The sequence below is a fragment of the Daphnia magna genome, unplaced genomic scaffold (genome assembly GCF_020631705.1).
Source record: "Daphnia magna isolate NIES unplaced genomic scaffold, ASM2063170v1.1 Dm_contigs156, whole genome shotgun sequence".
Classification (NCBI taxonomy): domain Eukaryota; kingdom Metazoa; phylum Arthropoda; class Branchiopoda; order Diplostraca; family Daphniidae; genus Daphnia; species Daphnia magna.
Window position 1 is genome coordinate 40,478 of NW_025533145.1, and position 22,841 is coordinate 63,318.

The 22,841-nt window shown below is 35.9% G+C and overlaps 1 protein-coding gene across 1 annotated transcript; it reads left to right on the forward strand.

The window, feature by feature from the left end:
- Positions 1-7,569: 7,569 nt before the first annotated feature.
- Positions 7,570-19,769, forward strand: LOC123467192. Its single transcript, XM_045167224.1, is given in 3 exon segments — positions 7,570-7,703; positions 7,764-10,755; positions 19,512-19,769. Coding segments are annotated over 2 exon segments (3,066 nt in total). The 5' UTR covers positions 7,570-7,703; positions 7,764-7,947.
- The last annotated feature ends 3,072 nt before the right edge of the window (positions 19,770-22,841 follow it).

A 22,841-nucleotide genomic window follows, 5' to 3' on the forward strand; every position in this document is an offset into this window, starting at 1 on the left:
GCTCCTTCAATAAACAAAAAAAAAAAAAAACTTCTACATGTAAACAGAAACAAATATACTTGTATTCAATGTGAATACACTGTTATATTATGAGTTTATACTTCTACATGTAAACAGTAGAAACACATATCAAACACATATCATGAGTTTTTACTTCTTTATGTAAACAGGATCAAATATACTTGTATTCAAAGTGAATACACTGTTATATTATGAGTTAATACTTCTACATGAAAACAGAATCTAATTTACTTGTATTCAATGTGAATACACTGTCATACCATGAGTTTTTACTTCTATGTGTAAACAGGATCAAATATACTTGTATTCAATGTGAATACACTGTTATATTATGAGTTTATGCTTCTACATATAAACAGAATCAAATATACTTGTATTCAATGTGAATACACTGTTATACCATGAGTTTTTACTTCTTTATGTAAACAGGATCAAATATACTTGTATTCAAAGTGAATACACTGTTATATTATGAGTTAATACTTCTACATGAAAACAGAATCTAATATACTTGTATTAAATGTGAATACACTGTCATACCATGAGTTTTTACTTCTATGTGTAAACAGGATCAAATATACTTGTATTCAATGTGAATACACTGTTATATTATGAGTTTATGCTTCTACATATAAACAGAATCAAATATACTTGTATTCAATGTGAATACACTGTTATACCATGAGTTTTTACTTCTATATGTAAACAGGATCAAATATACTTGTATTCAATGTGAAACACTGTTATATTATGAGTTTATACTTCTACATGTAAACAGAATCAAATATACTTGTATTCAATGTGAATACACTGTTATACCATGAGTTTTTACTTCTATATGTAAACAGAATCAAATATACCTGTATTCAATGTGAATACACTGTGATACCATGAGTTTTAACTTCTATATGTAAACAGCATCAAATATACTTGTATTCAATGTGAATACACTGTGATACCATGAGTTTTTACTTCTAAATGTAAACAGGATGAAATATACTTGTATATAATGTGAATACACTGTTATATTATGATTTTATACTTCTACATGTAAACAGAATCAAATATACTTGTAATCAATGTGAATACACTGTTATACCATGAGTTTTTACTTCTATATGTAAACATGATCAAATATACTTGTATTCAATGTGAAACACTGTTATATTATGAGTTTATACTTCTACATGTAAACAGAATCAAATATACTTGTATTCAATGTGAATACACTGTTATACCATGAGTTTTTACTTCTATATGTAAACATAATCAAATATACCTGTATTCAATGTGAATACACTGTGATATCATGAGTTTTAACTTCTATATGTAAACAGCATCAAATATACTTGTATTCAATGTGAATACACTGTGATACCGTGAGTTTTTACTTCTATATGTAAACAGGATGAAATATACTTGTATATAATGTGAATCCACTGTTATATTATGAGTTTATACTTCTACATGTAAACAGAATCAAATATACTTGTATTCAATGTGAATACACTTTTATACCATGAGTTTTTACTTCTATATGTAAACAGGATCAAATATACTTGTATTCAATGTGAAACACTGTTATATTATGAGTTTATACTTCTACATGTAAACAGAATCAAATATACTTGTATTCAATGTGAATACACTGTTATACCATGAGTTTTTACTTCTATATGTAAACACAATCAAATATACCTGTATTCAATGTGAATACACTGTGATACCATGAGTTTTAACTTCTATATGTAAACAGCATCAAATATACTTGTATTCAATGTGAATACACTGTGATACCATGAGTTTTTACTTCTAAATGTAAACAGGATGAAATATACTTGTATATAATGTGAATACACTGTTATATTATGATTTTATACTTCTACATGTAAACAGAATCAAATATACTTGTATTCAATGTGAATACACTGTGATACCATGAGTTTTTACTTGTATATGTAAACAGGATGAAATATACTTGTATTCAATGTGAATACATTGTTATATTATGACTTTATACTTCTACTGTTTGTGTACCTCAGAATTCGGCCACTGGCCTCCCCCACTCCCAACGTTTCACAAATCCAAAAATTTTTTTAACGCATTATGCATCTTCATTATCCGATCGAAACTACTATCCCTCCCACCCAAAGGAATATGTATCCAAAACCCAGTATAAATTGTAATCAGAGTCATCCGGGGCCAAACTCCATAGCTTGAGCAGCTCCATCAATAAACAAAAAAAAATAAAAATACTTCTACATGTAAACAGAATCAAATATACTTGTATTCAATGTGAATACACTGTTATACCATGAGTTTTTACTTCTATAAGAGAACAACAAAACGTAAACAGGATCAAATATTCTTGTATTTAATGTGAATACCTTGTTATATTATGAATTTATACTTCTACATGTAAACAGAATCAAATATACTTGTAGTCAATGTGAATACACTGTTATATCATGAGTTTTTACTTCTTTATGTAAACAGGATCAAATATACTTGTATTCAAAGTGAATACACTGTTATATTATGAATTAATACTTCTACATGAAAACAGAATCAAATATACTTGTATTCAATGTGAATACACTGTCATACCATGAGTTTTTACTTCTATGTGTAAACAGGATCAAATATACTTGTATTCAATGTGAATACACTGTTATACCATGAGTTTTTACTTCTATATGTAAACAGGATGAAATATACTTGTATTCAATGTGAATACACTGTCATACCATGAGTTTTTACGTCTATATGTAAACAGCATCAAATATACTTGTATTCAATGTGAATACACTGTGATACCATGAGTTTTTACTTCTATATGTAAACAGGATGAAATATACTTGTATATAATGTGAATACACTGTTATATTATGAGTTTATACTTCTACATGTAAACAGAATCAAATATACTTGTATTCAATGTGAATACACTGTTATACCATGAGTTTTTACTTGTATATGTAAACAGGATGAAATATACTTGTATTCAATGTGAATACACTGTTATATTATGAGTTTATACTTCTACTGTTTGTGTACCTCAGAATTCGGCCACTGGCCTCCCCCACTCCAAACGTTTCACAAATCCAAAAATTTTTTTAACGCATTATGCATCTTCATTTTCCGATCGAAACTACTATCCCTCCCACCCAAAGGAATATGTATCCAAAACCCAGTGTAAATTGTAATCAGAGTCATCCGGGGCCAAACTCCATAGCTTGAGCAGCTCCTTCAATAAACAAAAAAAAAAAAAAACTTCTACATGTAAACAGAATCAAATATACTTGTATTCAATGTGAATACACTGTTATACCATGAGTTTTTACTTCTATATGTAAACAGGATCAAATATACTTGTATTCAATGTGAAACACTGTTATATTATGAGTTTATACTTCTACATGTAAACAGAATCAAATATACTTGTATTCAATGTGAATACACTGTTATACCATGAGTTTTTACTTCTATATGTAAACAGAATCAAATATACCTGTATTCAATGTGAATACACTGTGATACCATGAGTTTTAACTTCTATATGTAAACAGCATCAAATATACTTGTATTCAATGTGAATACACTGTGATACCATGAGTTTTTACTTCTAAATGTAAACAGGATGAAATATACTTGTATATAATGTGAATACACTGTTATATTATGATTTTATACTTCTACATGTAAACAGAATCAAATATACTTGTAATCAATGTGAATACACTGTTATACCATGAGTTTTTACTTCTATATGTAAACATGATCAAATATACTTGTATTCAATGTGAAACACTGTTATATTATGAGTTTATACTTCTACATGTAAACAGAATCAAATATACTTGTATTCAATGTGAATACACTGTGATACCATGAGTTTTTACTTCTATATGTAAACAGGATGAAATATACTTGTATATAATGTGAATACACTGTTATATTATGAGTTTATACTTCTACATGTAAACAGAATCAAATATACTTGTATTCAATGTGAATACACTGTTATACCATGAGTTTTTACTTGTATATGTAAACAGGATGAAATATACTTGTATTCAATGTGAATACACTGTTATATTATGAGTTTATACTTCTACTGTTTGTGTACCTCAGAATTCGGCCACTGGCCTCCCCCACTCCAAACGTTTCACAAATCCAAAAATTTTTTAACGCATTATGCATCTTCATTTTCCGATCGAAACTACTATCCCTCCCACCCAAAGGAATATGTATCCAAAACCCAGTGTAAATTGTAATCAGAGTCATCCGGGGCCAAACTCCATAGCTTGAGCAGCTCCTTCAATAAACAAAAAAAAAAAAAAACTTCTACATGTAAACAGAATCAAATATACTTGTATTCAATGTGAATACACTGTTATACCATGAGTTTTTACTTCTATATGTAAACAGGATCAAATATACTTGTATTCAATGTGAAACACTGTTATATTATGAGTTTATACTTCTACATGTAAACAGAATCAAATATACTTGTATTCAATGTGAATACACTGTTATACCATGAGTTTTTACTTCTATATGTAAACAGAATCAAATATACCTGTATTCAATGTGAATACACTGTGATACCATGAGTTTTAACTTCTATATGTAAACAGCATCAAATATACTTGTATTCAATGTGAATACACTGTGATACCATGAGTTTTTACTTCTAAATGTAAACAGGATGAAATATACTTGTATATAATGTGAATACACTGTTATATTATGATTTTATACTTCTACATGTAAACAGAATCAAATATACTTGTAATCAATGTGAATACACTGTTATACCATGAGTTTTTACTTCTATATGTAAACATGATCAAATATACTTGTATTCAATGTGAAACACTGTTATATTATGAGTTTATACTTCTACATGTAAACAGAATCAAATATACTTGTATTCAATGTGAATACACTGTTATACCATGAGTTTTTACTTCTATATGTAAACACAATCAAATATACCTGTATTCAATGTGAATACACTGTGATACCATGAGTTTTAACTTCTATATGTAAACAGCATCAAATATACTTGTATTCAATGTGAATACACTGTGATACCATGAGTTTTTACTTCTAAATGTAAACAGGATGAAATATACTTGTATATAATGTGAATACACTGTTATATTATGATTTTATACTTCTACATGTAAACAGAATCAAATATACTTGTATTCAATGTGAATACACTGTGATACCATGAGTTTTTACTTGTATATGTAAACAGGATGAAATATACTTGTATTCAATGTGAATACATTGTTATATTATGACTTTATACTTCTACTGTTTGTGTACCTCAGAATTCGGCCACTGGCCTCCCCCACTCCCAACGTTTCACAAATCCAAAAATTTTTTTAACGCATTATGCATCTTCATTATCCGATCGAAACTACTATCCCTCCCACCCAAAGGAATATGTATCCAAAACCCAGTATAAATTGTAATCAGAGTCATCCGGGGCCAAACTCCATAGCTTGAGCAGCTCCTTCAATAAACAAAAAAAAATAAAAATACTTCTACATGTAAACAGAATCAAATATACTTGTATTCAATGTGAATACACTGTTATACCATGAGTTTTTACTTCTATAAGAGAACAACAAAACGTAAACAGGATCAAATATTCTTGTATTTAATGTGAATACCCTGTTATATTATGAGTTTATACTTCTACATGTAAACAGAATCAAATATACTTGTAGTCAATGTGAATACACTGTTATATCATGAGTTTTTACTTCTTAATGTAAACAGGATCAAATATACTTGTATTCAAAGTGAATACACTGTTATATTATGAATTAATACTTCTACATGAAAACAAAATCAAATATACTTGTATTCAATGTGAATACACTGTCATACCATGAGTTTTTACTTCTATGTGTAAACAGGATCAAATATACTTGTATTCAATGTGAATACACTGTTATACCATAAGTTTTTACTTCTATATGTAAACAGAATCAAATATACCTGTATTCAATGTGAATACACTGTTATACCATGAGTTTTTACTTCTATATGAAAACAGGATTAAATATACTTGTATTCAATGTGAAACACTGTTATATTATGAGTTTATACTTCTACATGTAAACAGAATCAAATATACTTGTATTCAATGTGAATACACTGTTATACCATGAGTTTTTACTTCTATATGTAAACAGAATCAAATATACCTGTATTCAATGTGAATACACTTTTATACCATGAGTTTTAACTTCTATATGTAAACAGCATCAAATATACTTGTATTCAATGTGAATACACTGTGATACCATGAGTTTTTACTTCTATATGTAAACAAGATGAAATATACTTGTATATAATGTGAATACACTGTTATATTATGAGTTTATACTTCTACATGTAAACAGAATCAAATATACTTGTATTTAATGTGAATACACTGTTATACCATGAGATTTTACTTCTATATGTAAACAGGGTGAATTATACTTGTATTTAATGTGAATACCCTGTTATATTATGAGTTTATACTTCTACATATAAACAGAATTAAATATACTTGTATTCAATGTGAATACACGGTCTTACCATGAGTTTTTACTTCTATATGTAAACAGAATCAAATATACTTGTATTCAATGTGAATACACTGTTATATTATGAGTTTATGCTTCTTCATGTAAACAGAATCAAATATACTTGTATTCAATGTGAATACCCTGTTATATCATGAGATTTTACTTCTATATGTAAACAGGATCAAATATACTTGTATTCAATGTGAATGTGGTGAACCGTCACCAGGAGGCGGTAGGGGGGCAAGAAAAAAGAAGCAGACGACGGCGGAGGGGGCATTCACGTCAAAAAAGGATTGAAAGTCGAAAGTGTGTAATTTTCGTGAGTGTCTTTTCTCAAGAAATAAAACCTGGAAATTCTGCCTCTTCAACCCGTGTTGGTTATTATTACCTTCCCCAGCAGAGTGGGCGTATTTTACATGGTGCCGAAACCCGATTACGAATAATACAGGGAACCTATCGAAGTCTGTCGCCGGCGTGCGGCAGCCATTTTTTCAGTGCAGCCAACAAGTAAGCTTTTCTTTAACTTTTCGAACAATTCGAACGAACTCGAACATATCAAAACAAGCACGAGGAACATCGAACCCCCACAATTCGAACTAATTCGGTTTCAGTTTTTCGTACAATATCGCTGCCACCGAGCATGTATTACGCCTTGATCGAAACTACCATCCCAATCACCCCACTATCTGTCTTGTGTAATTGATTATCCAGCTGTTTTATACTATAACCTCCAGCAAGAGTGAGATGTCAATAACCAATCTTTTGCGATTACAGATTTCTCGCACTGACCACTCATTATTGACTATACAGCTGCCCGACTAAGAAATCCCAATATCGAACTTGTATGCCTAATAGTCTTTGTCTCGAACAACTTAAGTATATTTTTAACACTGTTTCAATAATTTAGGCCATCAACTAATTGTACTTTGCTTATCGTAGACTTAGTGACCTGGCCAGATATTAATCTCGTCGCCAGTGTCGCCACCTATTCGAAACCTTTGTCGAACTGCAACTTTGCGAGAAAAATTGCGCCATAAAAATTCTTGCAGCATCAGTCTCGAACTGCACTGCATACAGTGTCCCGTAAATTTAAAATAACTTTTCGTTACCATTACCCTAATAACACGTCACCTTCGTTTACAGACGCCGTAAATAAGGACCAAGTTGAATCAGAACTCTACCACCGAACAACTTTCTGAACAGTCCCAATAATATCGTTTTCCCATTCGAACTATTTGGATTTGGACATTTGATTCGGTTGCCATCCTTTCACGCTTAGCTCGAACCCCAGTCGAACTCTCGAGCAAGCTTACGGCTTAATCGAAGCATGGCCGACGAAAACGTTGTTGACCCGCCCGCCCTATTCGGCATGCGAACAAATGCCAAGCGTAGACACACGAACCTTCTGCGACAAGCAAGAGAGTTAATAAACATCAACGCCACGCGAGAAGAATTCGAAGCATTCATGCCAACTCTCGAACTGGCGCACAGTAATCTCGTTCACATTCACGAACGATACGTGGCCGCCGCACAACTTGACGATGGTGAACTGCACGCAGCAGCCGCCTACTTAGAAAGCATCAACAATCTGCAAGCCGCATGTGCTCAAGCAGTCGCTGCCGCCTTACGAAGAACAGCCCCTCGACGCGCATGGAACATTTCCAACACCGTGGTCCGTGAGCTCAGTCAAAATGTATAAACTCCTCAACCTAATCAAGAGATCGACGCTGCGGGCATCGTACCAGAGCCGCAACAGCCAAATGGCACACCACAGCCGAACCAAGACGATCGATCGAACGACACGCAGCACGACACCTTAAATCACGTAAATTTCGACCTTCACACAGCAGCAAAACAACGCAAAATCGATCTTGAATTTCGATTGAAGCAAGCAAAAATAAAACAGGATCGTGAACTCAAAGATCTAGAGCTCAAAAACGCGCGGGAACGAGAAGACCTGGAACTTGAAATTCAGTACGAAAATCACTTGATCGAGAGCTGTGGTGGTGCAATTGGATCACCGCAATTATCGTCCACACCCAACTTACCAAGCAACGTCCCGATGAATGATTTGGCTAACCTTCCGCTTCTGCCAGCTGTCGTTAACTCGACTCCACCGACGCAACCTAATTTTGCCCCGTCGCATCATTGGCTGAAGCTAGACGTGGCAAAATTCAATAGAGACCCCCGTAAATGGCTTAAATACGCCCACGGTATAAGAGCAACGATCCGAGATGTAAATATGCCCGAATCGCTGAAACTTCTGGGGCTTCAAGAAAGTTTGAAGGAAGACATCCAGCGTCGTGTCGCTCATATTTTCACGGGTGCGTACACTTTTCAATCGGCTTGGGCCGAGCTAGAAAAAAAATATGGAAGCCCGCACCTTATCATACAAGCACACGATCAGCATATGCAGCAGCTCCCTTCATTCAGAAACGGGGACTTTAACGCACTCTTTAATTTGGCCGCTGCAGTACGCGACGCCGTGTCAAGCGTAGATGAAAGCCACGTCATGATGTTCAACACCGTCGCAAACTTACTTCATACCAAATTGCCGATCAACTTACAAACAGACTGGGGAAAATATGCTTATGGTTTAGACAGAATGGCCACCTTAAAAGATTTCGACAAATGGATCGATCACGTGCTCAGCGCTGAAGAACTTCGTGGCGGAAAGCTATCGTCATCCAACGCAATTAACGCTGTTAAAAACCCCGTTCAGCCTTCAAATAGCAACCGTCAGTTGGGCAGCTACACACCCGGAAGCAGCAACTACAATAACCGCGGACCGACCGTTCTCGCAGGATCCTTATCAAACGTTACCACCCTTTCTGACTGCCTGGCCTGCAAAGAAAGTCCGGCCCACAGGTTAGAGATGTGCAACGTGTTTAAACGAATGTTGGTGAATGCCCGCGCATCGCTGTGTGCTACCAACAATCACTGCTTCAAGTGTCTCGTCCGCGGCCACTATGGACGGAAATGCAACTCAACCGAATCGAAATGCAAGGAGTGCCAGGGCCCGCATCATTCGCTGCTTCACGGAGCCGAACGACAGTTTCCCGCCTCATCGCGGAACCAAGGTAAAAACCATACTATATTAATGGTAAAGGCACCAACAGCCAATATCCGCCCAGTCCTATTAGCTATTGTCAAACTCGTAGTGGAAATTAACAATTCGGCTCAAACAACCTTCGCGATTCTTGACCAAGGCAGCGAAGCTACTCTCATATCGCGAAAGCTAGCGAATTTGCTTAAGTTGAAAGGTCCTTCAGCCAGCATTTGCTTCGGCTCGTTTAACAACTCTGTGTTAATGGATTCGAACATCGTATCATTCAAACTCAAATCGATCGACGGATCGCAAGCGTTCGACGTTCGCGAAGCGTTTGTTGTCCCCAGCATTAATCATTCGCAACGCAAAATTAACTGGCCTGGCATCAAGAAACGATGGGAACATTTAGCCGACATAGACTTACCTGCCATAGACTCTTCCAAAGTAGAAATTCTTGTGGGGATGGACATGTTACCAGCTCTTCGAACGCTAAACACTGCTGCCCCAAATGATGGTGAAACCGGCCCTACCGCTTTGCAAACGTGTTTTGGCTGGGCTGTAGTGGGCAAAATACCGTTGTGTCTAGTCGCTGGACCGAGCAACAAAAGCAGCGTGAACTTAGGTTTCGTCCGACAAGAACCCTTTCTATCAGAAGTAGTTGGCCGTTTCCATTTAACTGAAACTTTCGGCGTCGTGGCAAAAGCCGCAAAAACAAATACAGCGGCCAACGAAGACGAGCAGATGTTGAGCATCTTACAGCGATCGATAAAATTTATTGGATGTGGTTACCAAGTAGAACTTCCGCTTCGTCAAGACAGACCGGTCATACCAAACAACAGAGGACAAGCAGTTTCCCGTTTCTGTGGCCTCGAACGCCGAATGTTAGAGCCACATATGCGCGAGACCGCCGCAAAATACGTAACCATTGTCGAGAATCTTATATCGTCAGGAACCGTGGTCACCGTCAACTGGTCGGACATAAACAAGCCGGAAGGTATGGTTTGGTATCTACCTCACTTCTGCGTCGTTAACCCGAACAAACCCGAAAAATTCGAGTTGTCTTCGACTGCGCTGCGCTTTACAGAGGTGTGTCGCTTAACCATTATCATTATGAGTTTATACTTGTATTCAATGTGAATACTCTGTGATACCATGAGTTTTTACTTCTATACGTAAACAGGATCAAATATATTTGTATTCAATGTGAATACACTGTTATATTATGAGTTTATGCTTCTACATGTAAACAGAATCAAATATACTTGTATTCAATGTGAATACACTGTTATACCATGAGTTTTTACTTCTATATGCAAACAGGATCAAATATACTTGTATTCAATGTGAATACACTGTTATATTATGAGTTTATACTTCTACATGTAAACATAATCAAATATACTTGTATTTAATGTGAATACACTGTTATACCATGAGTTTTTTCTTCGATATGTAAACAGGATCAAATATACTTGTATTCAATGTGAATACACTGTTATATTATGAGTTTATACTTCTACATGTAAACAGAATCAAATATACTTGTATTTAATGTGAATACACTGTTATATTATGAGTTCATACTTTTACATGTAAAAAGAATCAAATATACCTTTATTCAATGTGAATACACTGTGATACCATGAGTTTTAACTTCTATATGTAAACAGGATCAAATATACTTGTATTCAATGTGAATACACTGTGATACCATGATTTTTTACTTCTATATGTAAACAGAATCAAATATACCTTTATTCAATGTGAATACACTGTGATACCATGAGATTTAACTTCTATATGTAGACAGGATCAAATATACTTGTTGTCAATGTGAATACACTGTTATACAATGAGTTTTTACTTCTATATGTAAACAGGATCAAATATACTTGTATTCAATGTGAATACACTGTTATGTTATGAGTTTATACTTCTACATGTAAACAGAATCAAATATACTTGTATTCAATGTGAATACACTGTTATATATGAGTTTTTACTTCTTTATGTAAACAGGATCAAATATACTTGTATTCAATGTGAATAAACTGTTATATTATGAGTTTATACTTCTACATGTAAACAGAATAAAATATACTTGTATTCAATGTGAAGACACTGTTATATTATGAGTTTATGCTTCTACATGTAAACAGAATCAAATATACCTTTATTCGATGTGAATACACTGTGATACCATGAGTTTTTTCTTCTGTATGTAAACAGCATCAAATATACTTGTATTCAATGTGATTACACTGTTATATTATGAGTTTATGCTTCTACATGTAAACAGAATCAAATATACCTTTAAACAATGTGAATACACTGTGATACCATGATTTTTAACTTCTATATGTAAACAGGATCAAATATACTTGTATTTAATGTGAATACACTGTCATATTATGAGTTTTTACTTCTATATGTGAACAGAATCAAATATACTTGTATTCCATGTTAATACACTGTTATACTATGAGTTTTTACTTCTATATGTAAACAGGATCAAATATACTTGTATTTAATGTGAATTTACTGTCATATTATGAGTTTATACTTCTACATGTAAACAGAATCAAATATACTTGTATTCAATGTGAATACACTTTATATCATGAGTTTATACTTCTCATGTAAACAGAATCAAATATACCTGTATTCAATGTGAATACACTGTGATACCATGAGTTTTAACTTCTATATGTAAACAGGGTCAAATATACTTGTATTCAATGTTAATACACTGTGATATCATGAATTTTTACTTCTATATGTAAATATTATAAAATATACTTTTATTCAATGTGAATATTCTGTGAAATTATGAGTTTATACTTCTACATGTAAACATAATCAAATATACTTGTATTCAAAGTGAATATACTGTTATACCACGAGTTTTGACTTCTATATATAAGGGATCAAATATACTTGTATTCAATGTGAATACACTTTATATCATGAGTTTATACTTCTACATGTAAACAGAATCAAATATACTTGTATTCAATGTGAACACACTGCGATACCATCAGTTTTTTCTTCTATATGTAAACAGGATCAAAAATACTTGTATTCAATGTGAATACATGTGATATTATGAATTGATATTTCTTTACGTAAACAGGATCAAATATACTTGTATTCAATGTGAATACCCTTTGATGTTATGAGTTTATACTTCTACATGTAAACAGAATCAAATGTACTTGTAATCAATGTGAATACACTGTTATACCAAGGGTTTTTACTTCTATTTGTAAACAAGATCAAACATACTTATATTCAATGTGAATACACTGTGATATTATGAGTTAACTTCTACATGTTAACAGGTTCAAAAATACTTGTATTCAATGTGAATACACTGTGATATTATGAGTTTACACTTCTAGATGTAAACAGAATCGAATATACTTGTATTCAAGTTGAATACACTGTAATACCATGCACTTTAATTTCTATATGTAAACAAGATTAAATATACTTGTATTTAATTTGAATACACTGTGATACTACGAGTTTTTACTTCTTTTTGTAAACAGGATCAAATATAGTTGTATTCAATTTGAATACATTGTGATATTATGAGTTTATACTTCTAAGTTTAAAAAGAATCGAGTATACATGTATTCAATGTGAATACACTGTGATACCATGAGTTTGTATATTCTACATGTAAACAGAATCAAATATACTTGTATTCAATGTGAATAATCTGTGATACCATTAGTTTTTACTTCTACATGTAAACAGCATCAAATATACTTGTATTCAATGTGAATACACTGTGATATTATGAGTTTATACTTCAACATGTAAACAGAATGAAATATACTTTTATTCAATGTGAAATCACTGTAATATTATGATTTTATACTGCTGCATTTAAACAGAATCAAATATACTTGTATTCAATGTGAATACACTGTCATACCACGAGTTTTTACTTCTATATGTAAACAGAATCAAATACACTTGTATTCAATGTGAATACACTGTGATACCATAAGTTTTTACTTCTACATGTAAATAGAATCAAATATACTTGTATTCAATGTAAATACACGGTGTCATTATGAGTTTACACTCCTACATGTAAATAGAACCGAATATACTTGTTTTTAATGTGAATACACTGTAATACCATGAGTTTACACTCCTACATGTAAACAAGTTTAAAGATACTTGATTTCAATGTGAATACACTGTGATATTATGAGTTTACACTTCTACATGGAAACAAGTTTAAATATACTTGATTTCAATGTGAATACACTGTGATATCATGAGTTTATACTTCTACATGCAAACAGAATCGAATATACTTTTATTCAACGTGAATACACTGTGATATTATGAGTTTATACTTCTACATGTAAACAGGATCAAATATACTTGTATTCAATGTGAATACACTACCATACCACGAGGTTTTACTTCTGAACGTAAACAGGATCAAATATACTTGTATTCAATGTGAATACACTGTGATATTATGAGTTTATACTTCTACATGCAAACAGAATCGAATATACTTTTATTCAACGTGGATACACTGTGATATTATGAGTTTATACTTCTACATGTAAACAGGATCAAATATACTTGTATTCAATGTGGATACCTTGTCATACCACGAGGTTTTACTCCTATATGTAAACAGGATCAAATATACTTGTATTCAATGTGAATACACTGTCATACCACGAGATTTTACTTCTTTGTGTAAACAGAATCAAATATACTTGTATTCAATGTGAATACACTGTGATGTTATGAGTTTATACTTCTACATGTAAACAGAATCGAATATAATTGTATTGAATGTGAATACACTGTCATACCACGAGATTTTACTTCTTTGTGTAAACAGAATCAAATATACTTGTATTCAATGTGAATACACTGTGATGTTATGAGTTTATACTTCTACATGTAAACAGAATCGAATATACTTGTATTGAATGTGAATACACTGAAATACCATGAGTTTTAACTTCTATATGTAAACAGGATCAAATATACTTGTATTCAAACTGAATACCCTGTGATAGCATGAATTTTTACTTCTATATGTAAACAGGATTAAATATACTTGTATTCAATGTGAATACACTGTGATATTATGAGTTTATACTTCTACATGTAAACAGAATCAAATTAACTTGCATTCAATGTGAATACACTGTGATACCGCGAATTTTTACTTCTATATGTAAAACAGAATCAAATATCCTTGTATTCAAACTGAAAACCCTGTGATAGCATGAATTTTTACTTCTGTATGTAAACAGGATCAAATATACTTGTATTCAATGTGAATACACTGTGATATTATGAGTTTATACTTCTACGTGTAAACAGATTCGAGTATACTTGTTTTTCAATGTGAATACACTGTGATATTATGATTTTATACTTCTACATGTAAACAAAATTAAATACACTTGTATTCAATGTGAATACACTGTGATACCATGAGTTTTGACTTATATATATATAAAGGATCAAATATACTTGTATTCAATTAGAATACACTGTGATATTATGAGTTTATACTTCTACATGTAAACATAATTAAATATACTTGTATTCAATGTGAATACACTGATATTATGAGTTTATACTTTTATATTTAAACAGAATCAAATATACTTGTATTCAATGTGAATGCATTGTGATATTATGAGTTTACACTGCTGAATGTAAACAGGATCAAATATACTTGAATTCAATGTGAATACACTGTAATACCACGAGGTTTTACTTCTTCTGTAAACAGGATCGAATATACTTGTATTGAATGTGAATATACTGTCATACCACGAAGTTTTACTTCCTTATGTAAACAGGATCAAACATACTTGTATTCAGTGTGAATACACTGTGATATTATGAGTTTATACTTCTACATGTAAACAGAATCAAATAAACTTGTATTCAATGTGAATACACTGTGATATCATGAGTTTTTACTTCTATATGTAAACAGCATCAAATATCCTTGTATTCAATGTGAATATACATTAGTCGGATTCTATGCATTTTAATATTTAAGTATCAAAGATTCGTGAGCAATCGCCATTTTTCTAGAGTGGGAACTTAGGAAAAATTATGCAAAATAACTAACTTTTGAACAATGCAACCTTTTTTTAATGGCAATGGTCTAGAACCCTTTTTTAACGGAAATGGTCTAGATCGACGCAGAATCTCCAAATTAGGCGGATTCTATGCATTTTAATATTTAAGTATCAAATATTTGTGAGCAATCGTCATTTTTCTAGGATGGGAACTTTTTCGATAGGGATTCTATCAAAACTCTTATATTCCCAACCTCCTTATCAGGCACCCCTACCCTTCTACAAAGACCGGTGGACCGACCGACACTTTTTCTGAGACTTCACCCCAGAGATTGATGGCGTGGCAATTTCAGGGGTGTCGGCACTAATCTTTCGTTGGTTTTTTTATTTTAGATGCTGTGCCGCTGAGATTGGTCTCCTTTTGTAGAGGAAATAACGCATCAAATCGCGGTTGAGTCCCCGTTTTTATCGGCTGAACGACGAAGGAGTGTGGAGTTTCTTTTAAAATAACCCAATAAAAGCAACAAAAAAAACCAAAAATTCTATGACAAATGCAATAAAATAAAATGAGAACATTCAGAAATGTCAAAAGCAGATAGATATTTGGTCCTATGTTGGATATATTAAAGGATTGAAAAGGAACATTATCCCTGAGAGATTTAGATTGGTAAAGATGGAAGGCTATGCCGTGGTTATGGGCCCCAAACTGTTTATTGTTTCGCCAGGGGTTCCAGCCGGGTTTTGATTGTCTGCGAATTGGGTAGAATTATCGTGTGAAAACAGGGGAGTTGTTCTTTTTCATTTATTTTTTGTCTGATTCGCCGTAGTCAACTTCGTGCCAATAGGTTGTTTCTAAGTATGTAGTTTTTTTTGTTAATTTTATATATTTTTTTGTTTGATCAAATTAAAATTTTGGTCGTGAAAATCGGGTTCTGATTGGTTGGTGGGAGGTTGGTTGATTTAGGGACCCTCCTGTGCCGCAAGTTTTCGTTTTTTGGGTGAAATTTTATTACAGTTGGATTCTCCATGGAAAACTGTATGGAATAGGGTATTTTTTGTGATGAAAGGTTGGTTTGTTAATTTTTAATTTCTGTTTGTTTAGAAACGATGAGGGCGGCTGTCGTTTGTCATTTGTTTTTGATGCTGTCATGGAGAGAAGTGGAAAACGTCAGGTTTTTCGGTTATTCTATTCGATCAGCGTTTCGTAAGTTTTCCCTTTCAGAGTCTAATTAATCTCGAAGGCCGACACCCAGTGGCGTTTTCATTCTTGCTTAATTTATAAATTTCGCTAGTATCAATTCTCATCATAAATTTTCACTGTTTGACCACACCACTCACTCAGAACTTTAAGCAAAACAAGTTTCTGGAATTCAAAAATAATACAAGGAAATTCTTTACCTATTTACGCTCTTTTCTGGTCAAATGAAGTTTGATGCAGTTCTCTGTAATGTAAATTTAGTATCTAAAAGGCTTTTCCGAAGTTAATTTCTACTAGCTGGCTGAAACCAGTAAAAAAATGGCAGATTTAAAAAAATGGGAGTAAAGTTTCGTCTTTGAATGATTTTATCAAGACAATCACACAAATAATAACAAAAAATTTTCGAAGTCTTTATTACGGAAAAAATTATAAGGATAAGATTTTTTTTTTACCGTAAAAGAGAGTGAGACTTACGAGCAAAAAAAAGCAGATTTCATCAAGGCCTTGATTTGATAAATAAAGGTGCAGCCAGCTGCAGGTCCCCACTTGGTTTAACCAAGGATACTTAATGCTTAAGGCCTGTAAATTCAAATATCTCCTATGGCGGGTATTCATTCCCTAATAAGAGGTTACGACGACACCATCTGGCGCTCGCAATTGTAGCCGCGTTAAAAAATACCCCCAAAAAACTTAAACACTTGTTATAATTACATAAACCCATGAATAAAGATTAAAAAAAAAGAAAATCAAATTTTTGAAATGAAAAGTGTGCTAGTTTGACAGCAATATGGCAATTGAGTTGTTAAAAAGAAAATAGTAGTAGGTTAAAAATATATGTTTTATTATCATATTAGTGAAAAATTTTCTTCTTGGTTTTGTAATTAATTGAATTAATCACTTAGGAAAAAATATATATAAACGGATTAAACATTTTCACTTAGAGATAAAATTAAAAATTTATAAAATTTTACTCATATTGATAACATGACATAATATAGACTTGAACCGACAATCTCATATCCATAATTCACTAGACGGAGTCCTTAACCATCATCCAAATACCGATAAAAATTTGATTGAAATGGTGAAATTTAATGATGAAAATATTACTTAGTGGACACAAACCTTTTCCAAAGAGGAGATTTTCTACACTTACTGGAATTCTTTAACTAAAAGTTAAGGATTCTAAGATACTCTTAAAAACATTACATAAAATAAAATTCACAACGATGTGTAATAAATTCTTTTCATAAAATGAAAAAAAAAGATTTAAAATAGGTAAAAATATTGTATTGATATGAATAAATAAATTATAAACAATAAACTACATAATAAAAATAGAGGAAAAAAAAAGAAATGAAACGGCAGCACTGCAGAAAACTCCAATGTGGAGAGTGTGCACCGGAAAATGCATCACGCTATGCAAAAAAGTGCATCGCGCTGTGCAAAAAAGTGCATAGCGCTGTAGTCTGCCATCACTCAGAGTCACCACGAAATGTCCCTGAGAGCTGTCGCGATGATCGATATCTAGTTGAAGAATCAACAACGAACAAAAAACAAAAAAAATTAAATCATCATGAAACAAATTGTATCGTAATTCGTAAAGTACCTTGTCAAAAATACAGAAATACGCACTAATTTTTCTTATTAATTGTAGTTTAACATTTTTCCAATTAAGACATTTTTTCGCTTAACCCTATCGGGAACTGCGCGAACACCGAGTTTTAGGATTATCTCCCGTAGGGCAAGTTAACTGCTGGCGCAGATGGTCAGTCGGAACTTACAGGGGTGAGCCTACCAGACTGTTTAACCTTCGCTCGGTTAACCTTTTGGTCTAGGGCCGTAGCACGTTTCAGGGACTACGGTTGTCGTCTTTATCGGGCTATAGCTAGAAGTTCCAGCGACTGCTGTTCGCCTTATCGGGCTAGAGCAAGGTCGGAAGTCTGCTGGGCCTTGTCGGGCTCAACAGGGGTGGCTGCCGCTAGAGTCTTACTCTTGTTAGCGGTGATGACTGGATCCCGGGTCTTCGGTCGGCTCTGTTTGCAGGCTGGCTCGGCAACGGGATGACGGCTTACAGGCTAGGGAGGACGACGGCAACGGGCTCCGGAACTTAACTGGAAAGCAAGTGGGTTAGCGGAACAAATGACTTGACACAGGCACGACAAATCGGTGAAGAAAAGGGAGTGTATTTTCACGGCTAGATAGCCCCTTATATTCACGGAAAACTACACCGCTGTCTGATTTCTCCGAGCGTCCGATCCTGGAATAGAGGGCACCAGCTGCTGATGATTGCCGGTTATCGATCGGTAACCTTCCCGATAACCCTGCGGGAACAGAACCTTTATTTTGACGGGATGAACTCTGCAGGCTCCGCCTCAATGAGTTTAATTCTCACGTCGTTCCTTTCACCCTCAACAGGTGTCTCCATATATATGGAAAAGCACTCAGGCAGTTCCAATATCACTGTCTCGCGCTACAGCCTCTCGAATACGGCTCTTGCGAGCCGTAGACCGTCTTAAGTCGTTTGCTTCTGCTCATCGACTTCCCTATCCTAGGTGGCGCGGAAATCCACTGGGGATGACTCGGCTGAGTCTAACCTGCTTCGGCCAAAGGGTTGTCACCCAGACGAGGGCTGTGAGCTTCGTCCGTCGGAATTTCCGACACTCTCCTCGTTAGACCATGGTTTAACTGAGTTCGCGAAAGCTAACTGTCCTCGTAGGGTCCTGTGTTCCGGTGGTCGTCATCGATTTTGCCCGGATGGATTTGATGGAGCTCTAACGGGTACAAACTCTTTGAGTCTTTCGTTATCATGATTGACCCTTTACCTCTGAATTTGTCTGCAATGAGTACGATCACACGTTTCGTCTTTCCATCATTCCTGGGTATCAGTTTCACTACTCTCCCGGTCTTCCACCTCGTTCTCTTTGCTGACTCGTCGTGTATTAACACTGCTTGTCCCAGCTCTATCTAATTGACATGCCTCGGAGTTGGGCAGTGAAACTGCTCCAAATCCATCACGTATTCCGTGTAAAAGTCCTGCCACCACTGCGCCACCAAGTTTCTCCTAATCCTTTCTCTCTTCGTCAGCCTCACCTGGTCCGAGTATTCTCTCTCCTCGTCATCTACCGAGTGATGTTGTTGCTGCCGGTAACCCGTCACCAATTGCTTGGGCGTAAGCCGTTTCGTGTCATCTTCCGCGATGTAAGTCAACGGTCTCGTGTTGTTGGTGTACTTGATCACCTTCAACACCGTCTGAAAGAGATCGTACTCCATACAATCACTCCCGTAAGTCTTATACAGCAGCTGTTTTACGGCCTGCACCATTCTTTCCCAGAATCCGACCCACCAAGGGGCTAGACTCGGTGAGAATCACAATTTTATATTGAGATCAACCAGCGTGTTAAACACCCTGGTGTCTCTATAGGCTTCTCTCAGGTATTTAGCGGTCAATGTGAATGTTCCCGCGTTGCCGGAGTAGAGCGCCCTCAGGTACTCCCTCCGCGCGAAGAACCGTCGCAGAGCGAAGATAAATGTGGAAATCTACTGGTCGGTCGTAACTTCGAGATGAACTGCTCTCGTTACGGCGCATGTGAAGAGACACACGAATACCTTCGTCCTGTGGCCGCTATTCGCCGGCGACTCTACTGGAAATGGGCCTTAAAAGTCCACTCTCGTTATCGGGAACGGATTGGACATTTGCAGGCGGTCCAACGGTAGAGGCAACGGTATTTCGTCAAAATGCCTCAAGTCCAATCTCTGGCACCTCGTGCATTTTCTTGTCTCTTTCTTAATGGCTTGACGCATCTTCGGAATCCAGAAATCCGTTCTGAGCGCTCCCATCATGGTCTTCACTCCGGTATGTTTCAACCGAAGATGCGTCTGTTCAACCAGCTTTCTGGTTACGTTGTGCTCGGCCGGTAGCAGAATGAGCCTTGCTATTTTATTATATTCCATCCAGTTCAGATGCCGGCCTCGACACCTCAATAAACTAACTATTTCGTCCCACATCATGCCGAGTTTCCTCAGCTTGTGCGGGACCTCCAGTTTACCGGATCTAAGACTCTGTCACGACTGCTCCGAAATGAGTCACCTGGGCCTCTCTGTACAGCTCGAGCGTTGCTTCTCGAATCTCTTCTACCGTCAACAACGGGAGTTTCAACTTCCTTCCCCGGTGTCTGATCGTCGCCACCGGGCTTTACGGATGTTTCTCTCCCTTCAATTTCTTTATCGCCCTCAGCATCGTGGCCAAGACTCTTAACATGGTTCGCATGAAGCTGAATCTCTCATACCACTTTGTTTCGGTTGATACCGCGCATTGTGTCGTCTCTTCCGCCTTTTCATCGACCGATACTTACGGCTTGGTGACTGGGGCCATTCTTCCTCCTTCCTTTTCCACGATGGGCCAGTCCACCAACTCTTCTGCGCGTTTAACTGCGGTGTTGTAGCTCTTCTGGACGATACATCCGCTGAATTCTGTAACCCTGGACAGTGCCTGATTTCTTCAGTCTCCACTGTCCGTCTTCTATCTATCACCCTGTTGTGAACAAATAGCTTCCACCCACCAGCCTCGCCTTTTTATCGACCAGAAAGCTATCGTTGAGTCGGTCCACAGTAACTTTCTCTTAATCTGTTGCCCTGTGGCTTTCTCAATGTAGCTTCCAAGTCTTGCTGCCAGAAGCCCGCTTAGCAATTCAAAGCTCGGTTATCGAGACGAATTCTTTGGGGTCCGGCGCTACCCTCGTCTTACTACACAACATCAACGGGTCTTTCCCATCTATTCTCTGCAAGTATGCCACCACACTGTAGGCGTCGTTACTTGCGTCGCAGAACAGGTGGAGTCGGCCATCATGCTCTCCGGCCCATCTTGGCCTTCATGTATTTCTCAACTTGGTTATCCCATCAAAAAATGTTTTCCATTGAGGTACCACCTCTATTGGAATGGGCTCATACCATCCTGTTCCAGCCAAACAGATCTTCTGCATGATGAGTTTCCCCACCAACGTCACCGAAGCGATGAGACCCAGAGGGTCAAAGATTTTCAGCGCTAGACTGAAAAGATTCCGTTTGGTGGGTCTGTCACCAATTTCACGGGCTTCTCTGAGAACCTGCGTCGGATCAAACCTGAATTTGTCCGATATTGGATCCTAGATTACCCCTAGGGTCTTTGTTGCCGATTGACTTTCAGCTGCCACGCTCGTGACCGTCTCCTTGAACTGAACCTCCGGCAGTCTCTCAATTAATTCTGCGCTATTCTAGGTCCATTTACACCATTGCATTTTCGCGGCTTGGAAAATCGTATTCGCTTCGCGAATGTGTTTTTTCTCTCCTCAAAAGTGTTCTCTCCCCCTTACCAGTCGTCGACGTACAACTGCTGTTGTAATTGTCTTATGGTCTCGGGGTATTTCTCTTCGAACCCTTTCAGGTGTTAGAGGATGACGGCCTTGAGAATGAACGGGCTGCATGACAATCCGAACGGTACTCTCTTCCATCGGTACTCAATCAATCTGGGCTCGGTTTTCCTAGGGTCATCTACCCAAATGAACCGGATCAGTTGCCCATGCTCCTGGCGGATCTCAACTTGAAGAAACGCCTAAGTGATGTCGGCTGTCTAGGCTATCCGATTTTGTCGGAATCGCAACAAGACCACCAACACTTTCGGGTTTAGATTTGGCCCTGTCTCCAGCGCATCATTGATGCTAGGTCTCTCTTTTAGGTAAGCTGATCCATCGAACACCAGCCGAATTTTCGTTGTCTCCGCGCTCAATTTGATCACCGGATGGTGAGGCATCTTCGTTGTAAGTCGACCAAGCGGCCTTCCAACTTCCCCACGCGGCTATCTCTCCATTAAACATCGGAAGTGATAACTCTGGGCGATTGACGAGTGC